At 40.0% G+C, this 23,711-nt stretch overlaps 2 protein-coding genes across 3 annotated transcripts in view; one reads left to right on the top strand and one right to left on the bottom strand.

Annotated features, from left to right (window-relative positions):
• The first annotated feature begins 558 nt into the window (after positions 1 to 558).
• LOC111218196 (vertebrate ancient opsin-like) lies at positions 559 to 21,846 on the top strand. Its single transcript, XM_022740365.1, has 4 exons — positions 559 to 1,381; positions 10,507 to 10,832; positions 16,164 to 16,397; positions 21,392 to 21,846. The coding sequence occupies exons 1-4, from the start codon at positions 1,015 to 1,017 to the stop codon at positions 21,662 to 21,664; spliced, it is 1,200 nt and encodes a 399-aa protein (XP_022596086.1). The 5' UTR covers positions 559 to 1,014; the 3' UTR covers positions 21,665 to 21,846.
• The window catches only part of st6gal2 (ST6 beta-galactoside alpha-2,6-sialyltransferase 2), a 40,336-nt gene continuing 33,117 nt past the window's right edge, over positions 16,493 to 23,711 (bottom strand). For both annotated transcript variants that reach the window (XM_022740363.1, XM_022740364.1), the window contains one exon: positions 16,493 to 20,079. In XM_022740363.1, coding sequence (XP_022596084.1) covers positions 19,832 to 20,079 — 248 coding nt within the window. In that variant the 3' untranslated portion in view covers positions 16,493 to 19,831. The remainder of the gene's footprint in view (positions 20,080 to 23,711) is intronic.

The raw sequence follows: 23,711 nt of genomic DNA, 5'->3' as shown, positions 1-23,711 counted from the left end.
CTTGAGTCTTTTGTACATAAAAACAAGGGGCTTCCATAAAGTCACTTTCATATCCAATATTGTTTTTGCTTAGCCCCCAAAGCTGGTAATAACAATAATTTATGTACAGTAATGTGGCTGTAGCTGTTGCTCAACAAGACATATACCTAAGTGACAGATATTACATTTACTCTAAATTAATCTGAATGTATAAAGTAAGACAAGTTACAATCAAAGGGGTGATAATTAAATAGTAATTTCAGTCTAGATTGTTGATGACTGTGAAGGCCCTGCGCCCCACAGGCCTGTGATGTAAAAGCAGCATTCAAATCTATCATATAATTACCCTGCTGTCAGAAAAAGAATTAAAGGAAAATGTGAGTAAATTAAAGTAAATGAAGGTACAATTAAAGGAGCCACACACACACACACACACACACACACACACACACATCCCCCATGACCCCTGTCATCCCAATGCCTCGTGACGTCAGAGTCGCCTTTAAAAGCTGCTGGATAGCGGCGCAGACCGCACTTTACACAACTGTCCATCCTGCGAGAGCCTCCAGTGTGAGCACGGATTACAATTAATCCAAGAGAAGTGAGATGGAGATGACAGACTTACCGAACATAAAATAAACAGTTAGAAATAGGTTGAGTCATGTGCAAACTGGGATGAATAATAACAGTTGTCTGAAAAATATGAAGGCGAGAAAAGAAGCTGGCGCGCTCACTTGAATTTGGTGAAAAAAGAAGAGGAGACGCGCGATGCGTTAAGGTAACAGGTGCCACTCCGGTTACAATGTGTCTTTTTGCCTTTGTGTCAGTGTCAGTTTTGTAGGAAGCTGCTGCATGATCTCGACATCAATGGAGGAATGTGCGTTTTGAACACAACGTTGAGTCGCTCAGGTCCCATGCCCCAGAGGAAAAACAGCATGGAGAAAGACTTAAGGAAGAAGCTGGTTTTCATAAACTTTGCGATGTGACCAACCTTAACTACCAAAACGGCTCCAGAGTGAAGAGAAGCTCCGATGAATGGACCGCAGCATGTTTTCTGGTCAGGCTGGTCTGAATTACAGCTTCAACCTGAGCGATGACCGGGAGCTGGTGGACACGCCGGCGGGCAGAGGGAACCTCTCCCCGGCGGGCTTTGTAGTGCTGTCCGTGGTGCTGGGCTTCATCATGACTTTTGGCTTCCTCAACAACTTCGTCGTCCTGCTTCTGTTTTGCAAATTCAAGAAGCTGCGAACACCGGTTAACATGCTGCTGCTGAACATCAGTGTCAGTGACATGCTGGTGTGCTTGTTCGGCACTACTCTCAGTTTCGCCTCTAGTATTCGTGGAAAGTGGCTGCTGGGGCGCAGCGGCTGCAGCTGGTACGGCTTCATCAACTCCTGCTTTGGTACGTACTTTATGTTTTCTGACACTTTTCAGACGCCCGAGCAAAAATATTATTTCAGCTCGTATGTTTGAGAAAGTAAATGTGGTATATGTCATTTTACATAACGACAGCACTATTTATGGTGATATTGTAGATTTTCTGGACATATAGGCTTCAGCACTTTATGGACAAGATAAACACAGGAGAATGAATACAACCTGAGATAATGAAGGGAAAGCGATTAGATGCATAAATGATGTTTTCTGAAGAGTATGGCTGTCCATCCTCACACCATCTGTTAATTTATTTACTGTATGAGAAGCAGTTTAGGCCAAAATTGAATACTTCACTTGCACATAGGCTACAGGCTACATATATACTGGTACTAAGCACTTGCACGTACAGGCTGTCATGCAAATACATACATATGTACATGAGTGTGAGAAAGTATGTGTGTTTGTGTAAGTATCCATGTATTTGACTGTGAGAATGTATGTGTGTGTATGTCAGAATGTTTTATGCTCATGCTTGAGTATTTATATGGGTGTGTTTAATAAGTATGTGTGTACATGCGTGGTTGAGTATGCATGTATCTGGAAGGCACCGGAAATTGGAGCCACAAGGTGAGGAATGTCAGTTACTGAGAACATGGTACTCGGTGCACCATTTGAGCCTGCGTATAGATATGTTGGTTCTATTTCACATGGGATATGTAAAGACGGTGGACAGCCCACCTCTCTCGTCATCAGCTCAAGACCAATCACGGACAAACTACCGCTAACTGGACACCAGGCCTGTCATTTCAGAAATGAGGGTTAGGGGTCAGGGTTGGCTACAGTTGAAACCCAATACTTGTTTCACTTATAACATTGGTATTGTTTAACAGAATACAGTGAAAATCAAGCAACACCTCCTTATCAATAATCACCATATTTTACAACCAAAGGTTCACAATTTTCTTTCCCTTTTCCACTATTAAAGATCTCATGATTGTCAGAGGGAACAGAAATACGAATCTACCGTTGGCAGAACATTGTGATCTTTTCCATACTAGATAGAGGTAACATGTTCTTGCTCTGGAACACGGCCACAGCCATAGCTCCACAAGGTGGAGAGGGGCCAGGATCCTCCTGGTGGCACCTCAGTGGCACCCTGTGACATCACGCAACCACGTTCTACTTTTTTGTTTTTCATATATTTCATCTAATTAATTCCGCCAAAGAGGTTATGATTTCGCTTGTTTAAAAATACTAAGGGGAAAAAATAGACTCTTTACTAATCCTCTGTCTCATTAATGTAAGAGTGAAAAAGAAATGAGCCGAGCTGAGATAGTTCATGTATACTGGGTACTCCACTTGGCTCACATGCTAGTTGTGTTGTGTGGCTACTATGAGAACTAGTCACTTCTGGGCTTCCTGTACAACAATAGCTGCTACTGAGTCTACTGGACACTCAATATGACTCCACTCCCAAAGATATTACATCAAACACTGCAGATAGCTCCCATTTTCACTCTTTGCTTTGCTTTTAAGGGATTATGTCTGTTTCTGGAAATCCACTCTTTAGTCATGCAATATACATTTGGCCTGTGATTGATAATAGATAATAGATAATAGATCATAATATCTTAATAGATCATTTGGATCAGATGACACAACTGTATCATTGTGCCATTTTAACTCTCGCCATTTAATTTCATAGTAATATCTTTCTTGTGTAAATGTATAATCTGTATGTCTTGTGAAGTTAAGTTCTGTTTATTCACTTTCTGTGTTTTGTTATGCCTCACTGAAAAAAAGAGAATTTTGTTGGGGAGGAATTTCCAGTGAACTGAAACACTTCATACTGTGTTTTTGAAGTAAGCGAGTGTTCGTTTTGACTTTGAGTTTGTTCCCCTTGGGGCTTCCATACTGTGGTGCTCAGTATTTGTTTGTGTGGCATGATAATGAATGCAGGAGATGGTGCACACTGAGTACTGACGTCCAGTGAGTCTGTCAGTTACCAGACATCAGAGGCTTATGTACAATGCTTATTTCATGTTGCCGTTCACCTGCAAATATTGTACCTGCAGGACTTGGTAAAAAAACTCTGAAATGCTGATGAGATATGCTGCTTCACATTGATGAGACACTGACTTCTTAAATACACATATATATATTTTACATACATATATGTATATATATGTACACACACACACACACACACACATAAATATATATAAGACTAGCGGTAGAGAGCGATGTCTACCATGTTGGTCCAAAATCTCCCATAGGTGTTCAACCAGGTTGAGATCTGGTGACTGAGAAGGCCATAACATACCATTCAAACCATTCAGTGAGCTTTGTGGAGGCATCTGCATTTGCCGTTTCTCCACTCATTTATATGTAATTCTGTACTTCTATTTTGTACTTGTAATGTACAAATGTTACTCACAAAAAAAAAAAACACTCACAAGCAATACAAGCAATCTTGTATCATCTTTCACAATGGTACTCCTATATGAGAGAAGTATTACAGTACATTACTTGTCCTCCACAGTGGTGGCCTTGTTAAAAGAACAATAAAACGTCAGTGCAACGATGCATGCTTACGCTTGAATGTGTATGAAAATGGCAAAGTGCTCTGGTTAAATTGCAAACAACCATATTAATACCTGACTTGGATTATTTATTTCTTTTACAAATATCCCGGCCATCATCCGCACCCTGCTGTTTCTCCTTCAGATGAGATAGCAGAGGGGCTGCTTCTATACGTCCTTGCCGGAGCACTTACTCACACATTATGTGTAACAACATGATTGATCACCAGTTGCCTGAGGCTAGTTTCAAACAAGGATAAAATTTAAAAAGGCTTGTGGAGGATGTCATATTTTTTGAGGAGAGCAGTGAAAACATAGAAAGTCCCTCCCATCTTCTCTATAAATCATCTTGTCTGTCTATTTAGAAAACCAAAGGTAATGCCAGAGACCAACATGATGCAGAATGACTCATGTTTATTCAATCCGTTTATTAAAGTTGTTCAGTGTAGCTTTACACGTTTGCCGAGTAATGCCTTTGATGCACAACAGGATAATTTGTGATGAATTTGGTGATCCTCTGACTTGACATCTATTTCCATCATCATGTCACATTTTTTATTCGTCTAATAATTTAGTGTATGACCAACGCATTTACAGATTACAATGCATGTGTTAAAGGGGCTTTTTAACAACAGGGTTACTTAATTGCTTGTGTGGGATGTTGACAACAGATATTGCAAATCTTGGCTCAGACATGACCTGCTGTGGTCATCACTCTCCTATGTGTGCATTATGTTGAACACATATACATACAGTAGGGTAGAGAGTAGGACTCTAATGCACTTCTGAGCTGCTAAAACATGTAAGTCATAGACGGTTTCATAAAATAACATATTTTTGAGCTAAAAAAAAAACAGATAGATTGGTTGTAGTAGAGTGGTTGGCCAGAGTGAGGGTGACCCTAAGGGAGAAAAACAACTGCTGTCAGAGTGGCATCGCATCCATTATTTTTGGGTTTTTCATCAGAAGGTGTTGTGGTGTGAAAAAGAACACCGAACCACAAATATGTCATCATGTTGCTTCGAATAATCCTAAAAGTCCTAGATTTTCCAGCCATTCAAGAAGAGCTACATGATAATACATGAGAGTGAAATGAAGAATTATTCAGTGAAAGTATGTTCACTATTTTTCATTATAAATAGATAGTTTCACAAACAGCAACATGTTTAGAATAGTAATCAACCCACAACGTGACATTACAGGTTATTGAAATGTTAAATGTTAAAAGGTATTACCTAGTTGTGTTTTCATTTTGAATTGAAATATTTATCACAAGCATTGTGGGGTTCACGTGCTACAATCCTTCAGATAGAGAATAGCTCTTAAACCAAGAGAGCAATCAGAAATACTTTTAGCTGTGCAATGTGTCAAAAAGATTTTCTCTTTCTCTTTCACGGTTAAGAACAGGAAGGAACACTTCAAATTTTTCAAAGGTTAATATAGGATTCAACAACATCCAGATGAAATCCATATTAATTCCAGTCAGTCAAACTAATTCCATGATTACTGCTGCCTGTCAATGTTGATCATCACTATTGTGTAATAGTATTGGCATTCTAGCTTATTTCCAGCTGGTGAATGATGTAGGCTTTGGCATTGCAGGCTTGAAACACATAAAGATATTAAAAATGCTGTAATGGCATTGTAGAATGTAAAATCCTAAAAGCTTTATTTTTAATGAGATGACAGTTGTTCATTTCTTCAGTCATGTAATCCTCAGAAAGAAACACGGGGGGTGGAGTTAATCAGTTTTTTTCATCTTAAATTTTTCTCCATATGGTTTGTTTTGTCTTTTTACCTCCAATATATTAACCTCCCCATTTCCATTATACTTTATTTTCTAGGTTACACCAAGACAAAAGTCCTGTACTGTTTTGGCTATTGGAGAAATACTGTGTGTAGGATTGCAAAATATTTGGAGTAGGTTATGTAGCTATTGCATTTACTCAAATAATGAATTATTCACATTGAACTGTATTCAATAGTGTTTGTGTAATTACTCTCACTGACAGAGGAGGGAGACAAATGTTTCACACTGCAAATTGAAAAAAATGTCCTAAAACAGCTGGTCACTGTAGTTTTTAGCAAGTCACTCAACCTGGAGTAAATAATGCGTTTGTTGGGGGATATATGCACATTTTGTGTATTATAGAGGAAATGCAAAATTCATTATAGCGCAAATGAACAAAAATGTCACTCAGTGCAAGTGAGAGGCTCACTGATGTGTTTCAATAGTTTTGGGACAACAGCGGAGGTTTATGGTACAGAGACATACGTTGAATCAGACTTTGGCTACACCGTTAACACTTGCTGTTTTTGGTCATGGGATTAATTGACAATAAAAATATAGAGAATATTCATCAGACTTTAACGTATTCTGTTGGATGATGAAAATTAAATTGAGTTCAGGAAAGAAAAATAAGGCCCAAATCTAATCTCCGCCATGATAGACTTACATACAGACAACTACCCAAAAAAATGCTTGAGGGCCTTTACATGAGTTCTCACTTCTGCAAATGAGTTGGGTATACTTCTTGCATGATAAGATTTGTTTGTGTGAATATTAAAATACTACCACTACATATAACATCATATCAACTTGGACTTAATTACAGTGAACGACTGTCTTTGGCTCATGTGAGGCCCATATATTTATAAGGGTTTAAGGTACTTACATACCAAGTTGAGTATTTTCGAAACATCTGAGTTAATAAATAATTATGGCTTGGCGTGTTGACATGAATGCTATTTACAAGTTTGAAACTTGTTAGAACAGTAGTTGCGATATGACAAGAATGCAGCATTAGGGTCGATATCAGAGCAAGAACATAAGAGTCTTCAGCATCTCTAGCAGCTCTGTGAGGCTGTCATAATCGCTGCAAAAAAATCAAGATGTTATCGGACACCTGTTGAGATCCAAGGTTTGTTTTTGATCCTGCAGCGGAGGAAAAGTAAAAAAAAGTGGCCATATGCTGGTGTTGTGTGAGAGGATAGTAATAGCAAGCAGGTCAATATGAGATTTTATGTCATATAATAATTTAGCCTCTGAGGACCATGAATATTAAAAGGTGAAGAGTACGTGTGATTTCTGTATGTTTATCCATTTTACTACATACACATTCATCTCTCCCTTAGCTGTAATATATTACCCTGTAAAATTTGATGTCTGCTCTAAGAGCTTATTTTTACTTTAATTGGAAACGTTTGCATTTCTGAAGTTGGGGCATGTAGAAGTGACCCTGAACTCTACTCATGTACGAACTGCCCCCAATGTATCATCGGTATGTTAGTGTAGGTGTGATAGGTATGTGCTGTTGTAGTAGCGCTGTATGAATGTGTGTGTGAATGGGTGAATGTGACTCCCAGTATAAAAGCAATTTGAGTGGTCAGTAAGACTAGAAAAGCCCTATATAAATGCAATCCATTTACTTTAATCTTCACTGTATATTATAAGTTCTGAGTGACAGTAAAAAGAGGCTTTCAAGCATTTTGTCATGCTTCAACTGTTTTTCCTCTCAAAAGATCCAGGATTTTGTGCCTTCTAACTCCCCATTCCTCAAATGCCAGATGTCAGAGGTTTTTGAACTCCACATCACCATCACATTACAATATGACTAGTCCTGCACAAAGGTTTTGTCATGAGTCCTCCCTTGTTTTTGAATTATATTGGAAAATGTTGGTAACATCATGACACTGTGAAATAGGAGAAAATGAGAAAGATATAGAGCTCCAGAGAGGAAGATATGAATGGTGGCGGGTGGGTGACAAGGTTAGATTTGGCCAGGGCTGTTTCAGCGAGCATTAATCCTCCATAAAAATGTATGATAACTGCTCTGAACAATTGGTTTGCTCTGTTCTATTTTATAATGCAGAAACGCAACATAGATCCCACAATCAGAGGACACATGAAAAAAGCCAGTACTGGGGCCCTGTGGTGACTGCTGCTCCATCACAATGTGTGTGCACCATGTGAAAACTACTGACATGCCATAGATGGGATTATAGCTTCAATCAGCCACAGATAAAGAATGAAGAAAAACAATATGATTGAAACTAAGAAATTAAATTTACATTTCAAATGCATCACTATCAAAATCGGCCCCATTTCTAAATTAGGTCCCATGGTTCAAAATTAATCTATATTATCATCTGACAATAACTAATTAGGGACTTAGAGAAAATAAACACTTGGGTTTTATTACAAGTTCTGTTTTGTTGTTAGTGCACTTTAGAGCTGGAGAGGGTTAGGGTTAGAGGATTTTTGTAAGTTTTGCTTTTGCTATTGCTACAGCTAACATTAGCATCAACAGGTGTTTACTTACCAGTCTAGAAGAAATGTTGAGCATGCGAGTTCAGCATAATTCTTTTTCTCACGAAGAGTTGTCTCCACCTGTGGAAAGCAACACCAATGTGAACTCTATCTCTATCATGTCTTTTCCTCTACTGAAGTTAGCACGCTAACCGGCTAGCCCTGGATGATAGCAACTCACTGTAGCCTCCACTTTGCCCTGAAGGGGCAGTGCTGCTCAGAGGGCATTAATGATGGCCAAAGATCTTTCACCACCCACTCCTGATTGACTCCAGGTTTTACTTTCAATCAAACAAGACACTGATTGAAATTCACTCTATGCACCTCTAATGGTCAACTTCAGTGAGATGGTTTGGGATGTGAAATAGTTGGGAAACCCAGAGAGTGACTAATACAGTGTATGTGTCCACTAAGCCCTGCTAATGCAGCAGCTCTAGAGATGGCATAGTCGGTGCACTGAAATATTTCTACAACTAATGAATGGATGGCAATGACATTTTACACAGACAGCAATGGTTCCCAGCAGATGGATCCAACTGACTTTGGTGATACCTTTACTTTTGCTCTAGCAACAACAGCAGGTTGATGTTTTTACTTATTTACTTATATCAACATCTTCTTAATGGATTGGCAAAAAAAATTTGAATAGACATTAATTTTTCCAAAATGATTACTGATGCTGGTGATCCTTTGACATTTTCTCTTGCATATTTTATATTGAAATGTCTTATTGGATAGATTGACATACATTTTTGTGAAGACATTAATGGTTTTCTAGAGGATGAATGCTACTGACTTTTCATCTGGCAACATGAGGTTGACATTTGAGGTGAAGATCAAAATGTTTCATCAACTATTGGATGGATTGTCGTACAATCTGGGTTGTCCCTTGCAGAATGAATTGTAATCACTTTGATGATTCCCTGACTTTTCATTTAGCACCACCATCAGGTCAAATTTTGAATGTGTTGTTTTTGACCAAACACCTGCTAAACTAAAAGCCCATGAAGCATGTAACACACAACTTTTGTAGTCAAGGCTCACCAACAAAGTATTCAAGAACAAAACTGCCGGCACATCAGACCCACACACGCAAACAACCGCAGCAGACCATGTCCAGACCATTAATCAGAGAGGAAAGAAGAAAAAACAAGTTCCGGTTCACAAATCTGTTTTCATTTTTTAGACTTGTTGTCTAATCTATGATTTTTGGTGAGATATTTGATCATTTCAACATTTATGGAAATAAAACCATGTGAGAAGTTTAGAGGGGAAAATCACCATTTGGTGGACTCTTAACAACTCAGACATCTGAAATGTGACCCCGATTAAACACTGCTTTTTGTGAGAAGAAGCCAAAAAAGTTGAAATGTACTTAATTCATTTCCATCACTGATAATACAATTACTTAGCTTTCATCACATAGGTATTTTAATATTGTTCAATTAACAAACCAGATAAAACTCCTGAGTGACAACAAAGAGGGTGTTTCTTAAAAACCTAATACCAAAAAGGTGAGACTAACTAAGCCACCACACCAACACAAAAGACTATTAAAATGAATAACCCTAACCCTGACTGAGCACCAGTGTTTGCCAACATTAGATATTGGTAATGAAATGATAAGCTAACATTGGAAATGAATCGGCGCTTTCAGCTAGCTAACATTAGTTAGCTAAACTGTAACTTGAGGCAAAAGTTAGAAACAAGATAACGTCAGCGTTCATCTGTAGATACTTCACACAATCTCATTCAAAAACAGTGGTTAAGACAGTACAGTGTGTTAAACCAACTCGATATTTTGCTACTGCCACTTACATTTACCATCACTGACGCACGGGGGCAAGACGCAACGCGAGACACTGACGCGAGTAAGAAAAGTAAACAAGACTTGACGTCAGGGTTAGGAAATGGTACGGCCCAATTTAGGGGTGTCTGAAATCGTATCACAGGATTCTTTAAAGCATGAATATGGGGAAGTTATTGTAATAGTTATAATTACAGGTAAGAATAATATATGGATATAACAGCCACCAGGAATGTTGTTTTTACCTCCTTAATAGGCAGTAGTATTTTATTCTACGAATTGGCATTTTAAACTTTAAACACTGACTGATTTAAAGTATTGTCTTCATTATTTTTTTCATGTTATTTTTGGTATTTTATAAAACTTTGTTAAATGTTTCTGTTCATTGTCTTGGTGAGCCAGATGACTTAAAGCTGCCTACACTCACTCCTCTGCCTCTCTATCTTCCTCAGGTATCGTGTCGCTGATCTCTCTGGTGATCCTCTCCTATGACCGTTATAGCACTCTGACTGTATACAACAAACGTGGGCCAAGCTACCGCAAGCCCCTGCTGGCTGTTGGGGGCTCTTGGCTATACTCCTTGTTCTGGACAGTGCCCCCCCTACTGGGCTGGAGCAGCTATGACATAGAGGGGGCAGGAACAAGCTGCTCTGTATCCTGGACGGTTCAGACAACCCAGTCTCACGCCTACATCATCTGTCTCTTCACTTTCTGCTTGGGTCTACCTGTCCTGGTGATGATCTACTGCTATGGCAGGCTGCTCTGGGCAGTCAAACAGGTAGAGAGACAGTACAGAGTATGTGTGTGCTTGTGTTTATGCTATTTTCCTGTTAGATGTTTGAGACGATACCACACGTTACTTGAATGTATTATCCATCAAAATCCACCTTTTGTGTATTGAACACTGCAAGCTTGAAAGGAGGCTAAAATAGTCAAATCAGTGTATGTTCAGCCAGCAGCCCCATGAAAAGGGGCATCCATTAATTACTGCAATCCTTCAATTTCAGTGTCTAGTGGAGCGGCAGAGTGGTGGACTCAAAGCACTCTTCTTATGTTCATCAACATCATCTTCAATAAATTTTAGACAGACCTCACCCATTAACAAAGCTGTCTGAGTCTAGAAAAAGAACCCTGATGCTCGAATTGCTCTTTTGTGACAATGACTCTTCAGACAAACGACAGAGCCGAAGGGTCATGAACAGATCATTGCATGAGAAGAGTAAATCGTTACATATGGTATTGAGTGACCTTTGCAGACCCCCAGGTAATGGCAAGATCATGCTCAAAGTTTTCATGTTCCCAAGCCTGTGCGCTGGAAGTGCACATGGCCTCTCACTACTCCCATCTGACATTACTTGTGCTAAGTACTGGCAGAGTACGAGGCATTTTCAGGAATTTTTTGGTCTGCTTTGGGACCATGAAATAGCCAGTAAAAAGGCACAGCTTCCCCGTCCTCCGCTGGGACTACAGAAATAGCTTCTTTCTGCTTTAGCTCCTGTATCTTGCTGGAGGGAGAATCCGCTTCCTCCTGGGAAGAAATTTGTCTCTCACACACCACAGTGGAGGAAAGAGATATTTTCCAAAATTGAAGCAAACAACCCAAATATAGGGCTTGCTCCATCAATTCAATTTGACTGTGTTGTGACAACAAACCTGATGCACGCTAAAAGAATATACCTGAAAACTCTTTGGGCCTCTCCACCATTGAAATGTCCCAGTTGGACATGTTTGTGGTGCCACATTGGAAAGGTCAGTGGCTCCCTGTCAGTCACATTAAAATCCTAGGACACTACACATCCATCTCAGACATCTCCCAAACAGAAGTGAGAGAAGATGACATGATGTGATGATGTAACATCAATGAAATCTTAAGCACAGCTGTAATGAAGTTTGATGGAAGAATTAATTAGGCTAAATACACCAGCAGCAAATGTCAGGTTTGGATGACAGTGTAGATCAAGGAGGCATCCATCACAGAAAATTTACACCTGCAATTTCTCCACTCAGCTATTAGACCAGAGTGCAGTGCAGCTAGAAGGTGTTTTCACACATACACTGTCTGTACTGCTCGGCAAAGTAAGGGAACAAGGGAACTCATTACTTAAAGTTTTCTTTTGTGAGGCAGGTTAGGGAAAACGTTGTTAGTAGTTTTCTCTTATTATTGAAGCAGTTTTGTTAGTTTTTAGCTGATCTTTAAGGCAAAATATCAGGGCACATGAAAAGAGTAGTGCAGACCCAGCGCAGTCTGCACTGTGCACTTTGTGGAAGCCGAGGCACAACACATCTTTTAAATACATGAAATGAAACCAACCGGTAACATGTGTTAGTTCCCCACAGAATAACCCACTGAACACAGCAAAATGATATTATCCTCACACTGTAAGTGGATCCAGCTGTATGGACAATAGCTGGACTTCCAGGCGTCTTTTCACCATTCATCACTGTTAAGTACATCTAAAGTATCCATGGCTCTGACTGGTACATGGAGTTTTGCTGAGTTTTAGGGAGTGACTTCACTCCACTTAAGTAAGTTAAATCCTTTGCACTCCCAGAGATTTAGATAGTTTAATCTTAAGGGTAAAGGGGGTTAGCACTGCAGGGGATTATCATAGCATTCCACTTCAGACAAAATGTAAGCCACTTGTTTCTTCTCATTTTAATCCACTGTCTTTTAAAGCACTTTGGACCTCTGTTTTTAAAATGCTATACATATAGAGATTATTAGAATATGATTGTGCAGTACACAAACACAGAAGGATAATGAAGGAGGAGGAGGAGGAGGAGGAGTTGTTGTTGGCTTCCCTAAATAAATCATTTTCTCCGTTTGGACCGACCCCTGGTATCAAAAGGCAGCTTTTGCAAAGTGCCCTTGGCCTATAATCACCTCTGTATGGGTCACATAAGATGAATTGGTTACAGTTCAGTTTCATTACTTTTGTTCAGTCACTTACACACAAAAACATTAACACACATCACACACTTTAGACCTAATAAGTTTCATGTCATGTCAGATCAGGAAATTATTACCCTAAAGTTACCTGATCATTGGGCAAAGAAAAGTTGAAAGGCACTGAGTGGGAACTGGATGTGTTTTTGTAGACTGTGAATTAACCAGTTGACTCAATGAAAATGATTTCATTTTCTGATTGTGTCATCATCCGTCTGTTCAAAGTGAACAGAGCTGATCACAAAACAAACAAGATGGAAAGCAGTTTCTTTATGTAAGATACCACAAATATGTGAAGGTCCCCCTCTGTAGTCAGCCCAGGCGACTACAGTGATTCAGTGCATGCACAAACACCATGTTTAATACTACAAAGCATTCCCTATATTCCACAATATATTGTACATTCCTGCAGAAATATCACATCACATCATACATTATATTATAGGGATTTATTTCACTTTGGCCGTGGTCTCGAGTTATTTTATTTTTTTTACAGCTTATTTAAAGGCCAGGCTCTCATTAAGTCTGTCTGAAAATAACACCTATGTGCCATATGTATATTGACTGAGTATTAGCTGAAATCATTTCTCCTGTCTATGTTGGCTGCTAAAAGATCCATTCTTTTGAGAAATTTTCACAGTAATGGTTGACAAAATCCTCCGTCCTTGTGCAAAAATGCATTCGAACAGCTCATTTGAAAGTTTCCTCAGTTAGAGTGGCTAAGTTTAGTGTTTTCAGTACAAAAAATCTTCTTTTTTATTAACTATTAATGCCTCATTTCTCCAGTTTGTTGCATACTTGTAGAGACCAATTTGACTCATAATGACAGTGTGTGAGTACATGAGAAATCACAAGTAGAATAGTGTAATGGTGTGTACATTTTTTTTTTTGTAAGCATTTGAAAAATGTTGTGTCACACATCAACCTATATGTTGTTATAATATGTTTGTCTTATTCTGACAGAAACAACTACATCAAAATGATAGCAAATGGTTTTACACTTTGAATGAGCTGAAAAAACAAGTTGGAAAAACTAATCCACTCTCATCAAATATGAGCTTAGTAAAGTCAACAATGCCAGAAGCTCTGCACATAGAGAGGGGTGGTGGTGTGAGTTTGCATCACATCAGAGTGATAGTGAGACCAGTACGATTATACAACCCAGTGTGTACACCTGCGTGATACTAGCTGATTCTAGTGTTGAAGCACCTGGTCAATGAATCACTGATATGAGGTATGAATAAAGCAGCCGATGGCAATCAGTGTCTGTCTGAACTGATCATGGATGTATGAGAGCTGGATACAATGCCACCATTCAGCCTGGCTGCTCATTTAAACCAGTGGCCAGTGCTATCACAACAATACAAAGAAAGCATTTTAGTCATAGACCACCATTATAAAAGATATCTGTTAACCTTGAAATGCAAACAAGGTCAGTTATTATTCCTTCTATTATGACTTCCATGATGGTTTTATATTTCTAAAATTCTCCCACAGTCTACAAAAAGGCACTTTTAAACAAACCTTACTACCGGTTAAGAGTCCCGGTCCTTCAGTGTCAATCGTTGCAGAAGTTTAAGAAGTCTGCAAGCCAAGCTGCCGCTAACGTTTGCTCAGCTTCTTCCTCTGAAGAACTTGAGATCCAAATGACTGATGACTGAAATCCTTCATCCGGTTGAAATATACAGTTAAAACGACAAAAATGTAAAAAAGTATATCCTAAAAATGTGGCTTAAAATTGGATCAAATGTCCATTATGACCACTTATGGCAATACAGAAGAGGTACATATTGTACCTTTAAGTGTGTGACATCATCTCAATGAAAAATCCTTGAGCTGAGTGCGCAGAGGGAGCCAGAAATAGAAACACTAATGTGCAGCTGGCCGAACAATGTGGAAGCAAACCCAGAAGCTAGAAAAACGATTTGGCTTATGCACTGGGCAAATAATTGTCACTCATGTAAATAATTGCCAGTGTCTGCTTCAGATAATACATCCATGGAACTGAAATAACGCTTCATTACTGTGGGAAGGTATGCAACAACAGACTCCCTCACCTACTTTCTCAGTGTAAAAGTGAATGATGAGAGAAGAAAAACATCAATGTTACCAGAAAAGGGGGGGAATTTTATTTTCAACTTGCTTCTTGAATAGGAATTTATTGGATATCTCCTGTATGAGTAACTATTTCATGCTATTGAAGTTATATCATCCATGATTGGAGCTGAGCCCCTGCTGGCTCTGTCTCGGTCAAATCCCATCAAAACTGATCATTTTCATGAGGCGCGCAGGAGTCTCAAATAAAGTTATGAGAAAGAACTGGGCTTAGTGGGTTTCATAGAGTATCTGCATGTATCATGCAGTGAGCTGGAAAAGTCTCCCACTTCAGTCCAACTCATCATCATAATTTATCAACATAACAGAAGGGTGAAAGAAGGGCTAAGATTAAGGAAGAGCCATCTGTGTTTGAAGACATCCAAAGAGTGATGTTAAGAGAACTTTAATTGGATTAGGATTAAGATACAGCTTTAAATATATATATATATCAAGAGACCGCCTGTGTGTAAGTAGATTTGTTGAATTTGGTTACTGCTACTAATCTGCTCAGTCCTCTCAGTAATCTTCCTCCCAGACTGAGGAAGACCAGTTGTGCTCCAAACATCAACCTCTCTGTGTAGAATTAAAGAAGGGAAACAAGGTAGCAGTGTGTGGGTATGAAGTTTAGATTTTCTGCTGTCTGATTTCATTATCTTATAGATATACAGATAGTTACAATTAACAAGTCATTGCCTTTTTGCATCTCTTTTGTTATTGATGCATAATAGAGCAGTGAACTAATGAAAACTGTTACTATATCGATGCCTTCCCACAGATGACATGTTCATCAGTTTTTTAAAATGTCTGCGTATGTTGTTCTCTGAATTAGCAACACAGCAGGTGCATTCAGTGACTGCTGGAAGTCAGAGCGTCCTTGAATGCACATTCAACCTGGAGTCTTCCTAAATGTGACATGTATTTTTCAAGTTTGTCCTGCAAGTTTGGTACAAAGACAGAAAACCATCAGCTGCCTTGAAAGATAGGAAATAAAAGATGGAAATGAATCAAGACAACAAACTATCAAAACATCTCAGCTCGATCACTTTCTCCTACTCTCATGCACAGGTGGGCAAGATCCGAAAGACTGCAGCCCGCAGGAGAGAGTATCACATACTGTTTATGGTTCTGACCACAGCCGCCTGCTACCTGTTGTGCTGGATGCCTTATGGTGTCGTGGCCATGATGGCAACATTCGGTCCGCCCAACATCATTAGTCCTGTGGCCAGCGTGGTGCCCTCGCTACTGGCCAAGAGCAGCACCGTCATCAACCCTCTCATCTACATACTTATGAATAAACAGGTAAGTCAACAAACGTGTGATGCTTGTGTGTTTGTGTGTGTGTGTGTGTGTTTGTTGTCCAAACTCAAAGTCATCATTTTGAAAATCAAGGACAGTTTGACATGTACAACAGCTTTATTTACACAGTAAAAAAGACAAATTACAACAGCTGAAATCATACAAATGGTCTATTTAAATATTAATTCAAGTGTAATAAGAGGAGAATTCACTGACAAATCAAAGTCAAGAAGAACACCCTAAGGCTGTTGGGAGTGAAACACGACCTTCACTCTTCATATGTTCAGTTATGGATGCTTCTTTTTCTCTTCCTCATTTGGGGAATGCTGCAGGAGGAAAATGTATTAAAAAAATTTTTTTTAAAAACTTAAAATGTTGAGCAATCCTCCAGAGGCAGTGTGTGTTGCAGCAGTTCCAACAAAACTGAAAATAAACCAAAAAAAACACCAGACATGAAAAATAGGCCTCAAGAGTAAGGAGCTGAGAGGAGGCGGCTGAGAGGGCCAAAAAGTAATAAACAGTGTAGCATGTTTTCTCATCCCACCGCTTCATCCGTGGTCATACATTAAAGTTAATGTCAACTTTCACTACAATGTCCTGTATTTAATACTGGCAATAAAACTGTTGTATTGAAGAGGATCAAAAATTAATTTATGTTTCATCTTAAGCATCCCAGAGAAAGCAGAAGCACCATAGGGGTCCTGCTATCACTTTACTTCCTCATCCCGGGTTTAAATTGCCCAGCTGAGACATAATTAAAAGGGAATTTGGCACAATATTAAGATGTGAAGATGAAGTTGCCAGAAGGAAATTGCACTCACTCAAGTGCATCCAGGGAATTAGTGATACCTGCACCGCAGCTGGATGTGATTTCCCTGGCCACAAGCATGCATTAAAATCTGTAAAACACCGTGTGTGAAAAAGAAAATCTTATAGTACAATCGCCTCTCACAACATTAATGACAATGGTGTCTACTTGCAGCACAGTACGGCACAGACAGTTTAAGACTCGGCCCTGATCTTGACTTGCATGCTCTGTGCATTGGAAAGTGATCAAAAATGATTAGAGATATACATGTACAATATGTTCAGGGTTTCTGCACCTTCAGTGTGTTACAATCACAAGTACTAAAACATTTAGTAATTTATCTCGACAGAGAAACGTAAAAACCTACAGCAGAGCTGAAAACCTGCATGATTTTAAATTAATGCTGAAATCTCCTTATGTTTCAAAAATGGTTCTTTGCGTCTATTTTGTAAACCTCTGGTACAGTCCTCTAACAGTTGCTGAATTTCTGACTTTACTGGGGTCCTTGTACCACAGCAGCTTCTAATGACATGCCATATAATCAACATGAAACTGGGGCTGGGTATCAAACCTTCATACTTTTAGTACTCGAGCCTTGAGTATCAGAAACTCTCTTTTACTTATTACGACATAACTTGTCAACTGCTATTAATCAATGTATTAACCATTGTGTGAGATGCTGCACGTCAGTGAGGAGAACTACTTTCTCGGTAATATTCGATTTGCAGAATTTTGCATCAATGTGATGAAGTACTTTTGTCATGTATGCAATTCACTGAATTAACTTTTTAATGAACTGTCTGGTTCTTTCATCAACACATAGTTTCAATAATGACATGCAGTATATCAGTGTTACAATATAAAATACCATGATAGAGGATTTTACCTATATTGTCCACCCCTACTATGAAATATTGGAACCTGGCGCTAAATATTTGGTCAAATTCTTGTTTCTTTCCTTCAATTTGTTGAGTTTGTTGAATGATACCAACCCCAGAATCATCTACATACAACTACAACCACTACAACTACTACTGAGCCATCTTCTTCAACATTCAAAGCAACATTTCTGTGACACGTTTTTCACAACTTATACTGAACCACAACCAAATGGCACAAGCACATTTTGTAAAATAGCACAGCGAGTAATAAAAATCTCTGTTATAGGCAAGATTTTTTCTGACTGCATGTCTGCGGCAAAGAAAAAACAAACACAAGAACAAAAAAAAAACAAAAAACCCACAAGTAACCCTCTTTTCTACACTGAGCCAATAACTCTACATTGTGCCGCAGATGTGGCACTGACTCACTGTAAACATAAAAGTCTTCCTTGGAGGAGACAAAGTAAATCTGATGATATTACCGGTTCAAATTCCTCTTTTATAATCATCTTTACTCTGAGCTGTGGAAGGGCACAGACCAATATCAGAGGATTCAGAGAATATGAGACATTTATAGTTGTAGGAAATGAGCTTCATGCTTGTTATGTGACGAGGAAATAACCCTGCAATGAGCTGCACATACGCAGACCCACGCTGCAGTAGTAAGCTTCAGGAAAGGTTTGGCCGTTCCACGCTGTGGCAAAATTACATTCAATAAAAGAGTGAACTGACCGTCAAAAACAGGGGCTGGTGATTGCAGGGGCAGAGCTGAGAATCCCCCTGACACAGATCACTTCAGCGATATAGACTGCTCCGCACCTCTCATGCCAACCAAACTGCACGGTACTGCAGTCCTGCCTCAGTATCTAGTGCATGTTTCCAAACAGCCACAAGGCAACCCGAGGGAAGTGTTCAGTCGACCACTAGGCACAGGGTTACGGCTGTTCTGAGCACCTGTTTGTACTGTAGATCCATTTTGGCCCCATTTGTTTTGATTTAATTACATCCTCAGTAAAAAGAAAAAATGTGACTATAGCACGCAGTAACACGCAACACAGCTTCTGATTTCATGAGAAGATATCAGAACAATGCCAAACAGGAACACCTGCTATAGAGCAATGAAATATACAGTAATATGACTGATGTGACTAAATCTGCCTTTTACTCTTTGCGTTCCTCTGCATGTGTCTGCAGCGTGCTTGTGAATGTGTGTTGCATTTGTGACATTCAGCATGAATGACTTCTTTGCTTATTCACAACCCTTTGGACCAGAAAAAAAAAGAAAAGTAAAATCACAAATATCCACCGTTATAAACAGTGGCTTTTCCTTTAAGTGGAGAACCACCCGTTACTATTTAAAAACACGGATTTTTACACCATTGAAACACACCCAGTTATTGAAAATTCACTTGTCTATCTAAAAACATTGATCTGTTGCTACCCTAGTCAGCTCCACAGCTAACGTGGCTCAGCTAAAGCAGAGAGAAACATCTTGTACAGATCCATCTCGGAGACTCCTCCTGCAGGTCTCTGGTCTGGTAAACCCTCTTGATGAAGACAAATTCTTTCAGAAGCCTCCACGCTGATCCCTCCCCAGAGGGGGGTATGGCTTATGTTCTTCATGGGTCTAATTTGAAACTTGTAAGATTCATCCTCTTTGTCTCCAGTGGTTTTATTGCACCTCTCCCTTAGTCAGCCAGAAAAGGCCAGAGTGTGTGTGTACATCAAGGTATGTCAGCTTTCATATCTCAGATGTCACAGTCGACGGTGCTGAAGCCTGGGAGAGTGACCCGTCCCTTCCTCCTCAGGTCACTCTCGGGGCCCGTGTTGATCCGCTGGATCAGGCTCTTCTCGTATAGGAGGGGATGGTAGGCACCCAGTGTACAGGCAGCGTCATAATAACGCTCGTGGTAGTGGCACAGGTCTGTCTGCCTCATGGAGGGAATGTACTCGTACACGTGCACCTGCTCGCACAGCGCCATCATCAGGAGGATACCTGCAATGGGAACAGAAAGAGAAGCTCTGACATTCACTTGTAATCATCTCCTGGCTTACTTTAAAACCTGCTGTTACCCTCAACAGGGGAATTTAGCAAAGAGCAGTGTTCTTTATTTTTCATTGCCCAGTACAGCCACAGTCTGATCTGCTGGCCATTAAGCAGCTGTACTGGGGCAGTTTGGGGTTAAATTAATTGTTTTGGGAAATGCACTTGTTTGCTTTCCGGTCGAGAGAGATGTAATAGCCTTCCTCAAAGTCGGCTACACTTGCTCCTTTAGGGAAAGCATTTATCATCATAAGATCTCCACCGGATCTGCACAATGTCAAAATTCAAGGACTGCAGTTAAACCGTGCAGTTCTTGGGAACACATGCAATTGTTAAGTGCAAATGTGAGGTTCAGTTGTGCTGAAAAAGGAGCATGCATGTTCAGCAAAAGCCTCCTTTAGATTAAAACAGAACTGAATACATAATATATGAAGACAGTGGGTTTTCCTGCCTCAGCAGGCGCTGCATGGTATTTTTTGTACACACTGATATGTTACCAGCACAGAGAGATGTTGGCTCCCACGTACATTTTATTACCTTTGTTGTTTTTCTTTCCACCTTGCTTTGTACTTTGCTGCTGATCTCCATTTATCATTTTCTCTCTTGTGGTTATTATTCTGCTCAAAACCCTACTCTTACCCCTGCTACATTGCTGCTCTCCAGTGTGATCACACACACACACACACACACACACACACACACACACACACACACACACACACTGTTTCCATGTGTTGGGTCGCCTACTTCTTTTGTTGGATTGTGCTTTTACAGCACAATCCAACAGAACCAGTGGAAATGAGAATGTGTTTGTTTTCTACAACTGCACACGTTAAAGGCCATCAGAATCATCAAAACAGTCCTCAAGTAATGGCCTTCAAAACTGCAGAACACAGGTGCCCTTACAAGAACTTGTCGTGTCCCATGTGTGTGTGAAAAAGCCCCGCCTCGAGTTGTACAAATTCATCATGCAACAGAAATGAAAGGTCAAGCTCACCACTAAGTGTTAGAGGCAACCGCCTCTACTCTGCCAGTGCAACAGGCCATTAGGGGACCATTCTCTCTTCTCAGGCATCACTATCTGTTCACTCTGAGGACATGTAAGTGCACTTAGACATGATTTCTGCCTAATCAAACTGAGCAGACCTGCGCCACGAGCCTCTCTGGCAGTGTGAAACAAAGGCCAATCCATCTCTGACGTTACCAAGGACTCGCACTTTGGTGGGCTTACATTATGTTCACATTATCTTTCTTTCCCTCTCAGTTCTACAGGTGTTTCCTGATTCTGTTCCACTGTGCTCACTGGTCAGCGGAGAACGGCAACATCTCCATGCCGTCCAAGACCACGGTGATCCAGCTTAACCGCAGAGTCTACAGCAACACGGTGGCCTGCACCGCCCAGATCTCCACCGACGCCCTCAACCAGTGCTGCAGCACTCCGGCCACCAGGCAAACAACCCCCCCGAGGTCACTACCAGAGCCTGAATGTCCTGAATATAACCCGACCACAAACACGGTCATCACGCAGCACGAATAACTCACACCTCATAACTGCGCTTACAATGTGAACTACAGTGACACGTGGACTCATGCCTGACGCATTTAGACAGTAAATGTAGTATTTGTATGAGCTTGTGTTTGTACAGAACAGAATCGTTTTGTGTGTGCACCCACTCAGTTTGAGTTTTTGTATTTATTTTTTCATGTGCAAGGTACTAGATGGCCATAGAAATATAAATTCCATACATTATACACAATATGGCCAAGTATATGTGTATATATGTATACAGTATATGTGTCTGTTCAACACCTCATTCCTCGACTATCTGCATTTACATGTTGATATAACAGCCTGCACTTTTCTGGGAAAGCTTTCCATAAGAACCTGGCTGCAGGGATGTGATCTCATTCAGCCCCTGATGTTTGGCGATGAGGCCTGACTCACAGTCAACGCTCCAGTTCTTCCCAAAAATGAGTTGGACTGGTTTAGGTCAGGGCTCTGTGCAGGCCAGCTGAGCTCTTCCTCACAAAATTACCAAATTACCAAAGGAAAGTCTTTCTTTCTTTCTTTCTTTCCTTCTTTCTTCCCTTGTCAAGTTGAAACAGGAGAGGGTCTTCCTCGAATTGCTGCTAAATGTTAGTAGCTTACTATTGTGCAAAATATTGTCTTATGCTGATGTTTCAGTTTAATTGGAACTAAGGTGACAAACACAAACCGTCCAGACCAAAAGTATACAACTGTTATTTACTTTTGGCCACGTAATGTCTTTAACCCTTGGGTTTTTTTTTTAGGTCTGGACTGTAAGTGCATGACATGCTTTTATCCCAATAGTCATTGATTGATCAATTCAAAACTGTCAGTTGATATACGAGGTTTAGATTGTTGTCGTTGTTAGATTGTTGTTGTTTTTAATGAAACAATCTGCCGATCTTATTACTTACTAAGCACATTTTCTGTAAACATGAGAGACAGGGTAAAAACATGTAGAAGGGTCGAGCATTTTATGGTTCCTCAAAGTCCTCGTCTCTTAAAGATTCCTGACCCCAGCTGCACATTCAGGTTGAAGTTATTGATTATTGATTTCAGAATTGTAGCATTTATGTGTTTTTATTCCTTCACACTGTGATGCCTAAAGTATTTAACATTTCTGTGATAACTTTCACACATATAATTTATGTTGGCTCAATTCCTTTCTGAAATCCATGGACTGTTTTTTTTTTTTCATCCATTTTTCTTTTTACAAAGCAAAAATCTGGTGCCTTTTTCTCTGTTGCTGTTGAGTCAGTCTGTCATTGTGCTGCTGTAAATGGCCAGGCTCCAATCAGTGTCTAAGTGGATTGATGTATTTGTCATTTCATGCCCATCTTTTCTTCCTCTTACTCCGGCCTCTGTACTGCTCGGACTATAAATATTGCAGATTCCTAAAAGTTCTCACACAAAGACCTTATCCTACATTTAACTTACAACTTGTATATATCTAAAGTTAATCATTTCGTTCTGCATGTAGCCAAATATTTGTTTTTTTTCTACTTGTGTGTGTTTGTTTCTGTCCTGGTTACTTTGTGCTGCATGATTTCTTTTGTTTCTTTGTACATTACATTTTAAAATTGATCAGATATCTTGAAGTGAGACACAAACACTTAGACCTGTATTAGATTAAAGAGCTCTGTAGCAGTGACTGGTCACATCTGTAGTCCCACTCGGGGACAAAGAAGAAGAACCAACATAGACCCCATAGACCCTATAGACGGGAGGCCATGGGGGCAAGCGAGACAACGCTGACCACTATGGCCAAGACAGGTGGACCACAAGAAAGGGGGATATGGGATGCCAAATGGCTCCTATATCATCAGCGTTTAGTGTCCTCCATGCCAGGAGGAGAGAGGCCGGTCTGAAATGGGAGAGAAGCTGTGATGTGTCACAACAAGACGTACAGCCAAAGAGTAATGGTCGGCCAAGAGGACACAGTGTGATGGCTAGGAGGGGGAGATGGCTGTGATGCAACGTGCTCAAAGAGCTAAGTTTAAGGAATTTGTAAAAGCTTCTCCGAATGTGTGCGTTTTCCACAACAGACGACGTGTAG

The sequence above is a fragment of the Seriola dumerili genome, unplaced genomic scaffold (assembly GCF_002260705.1).
Source record: "Seriola dumerili isolate Sdu_G_001 unplaced genomic scaffold, Sdu_1.0 BDQW01000052.1, whole genome shotgun sequence".
Classification (NCBI taxonomy): Eukaryota; Metazoa; Chordata; class Actinopteri; order Carangiformes; family Carangidae; genus Seriola; species Seriola dumerili.
This window is presented reverse-complemented; position numbering and strand designations above follow the sequence as displayed.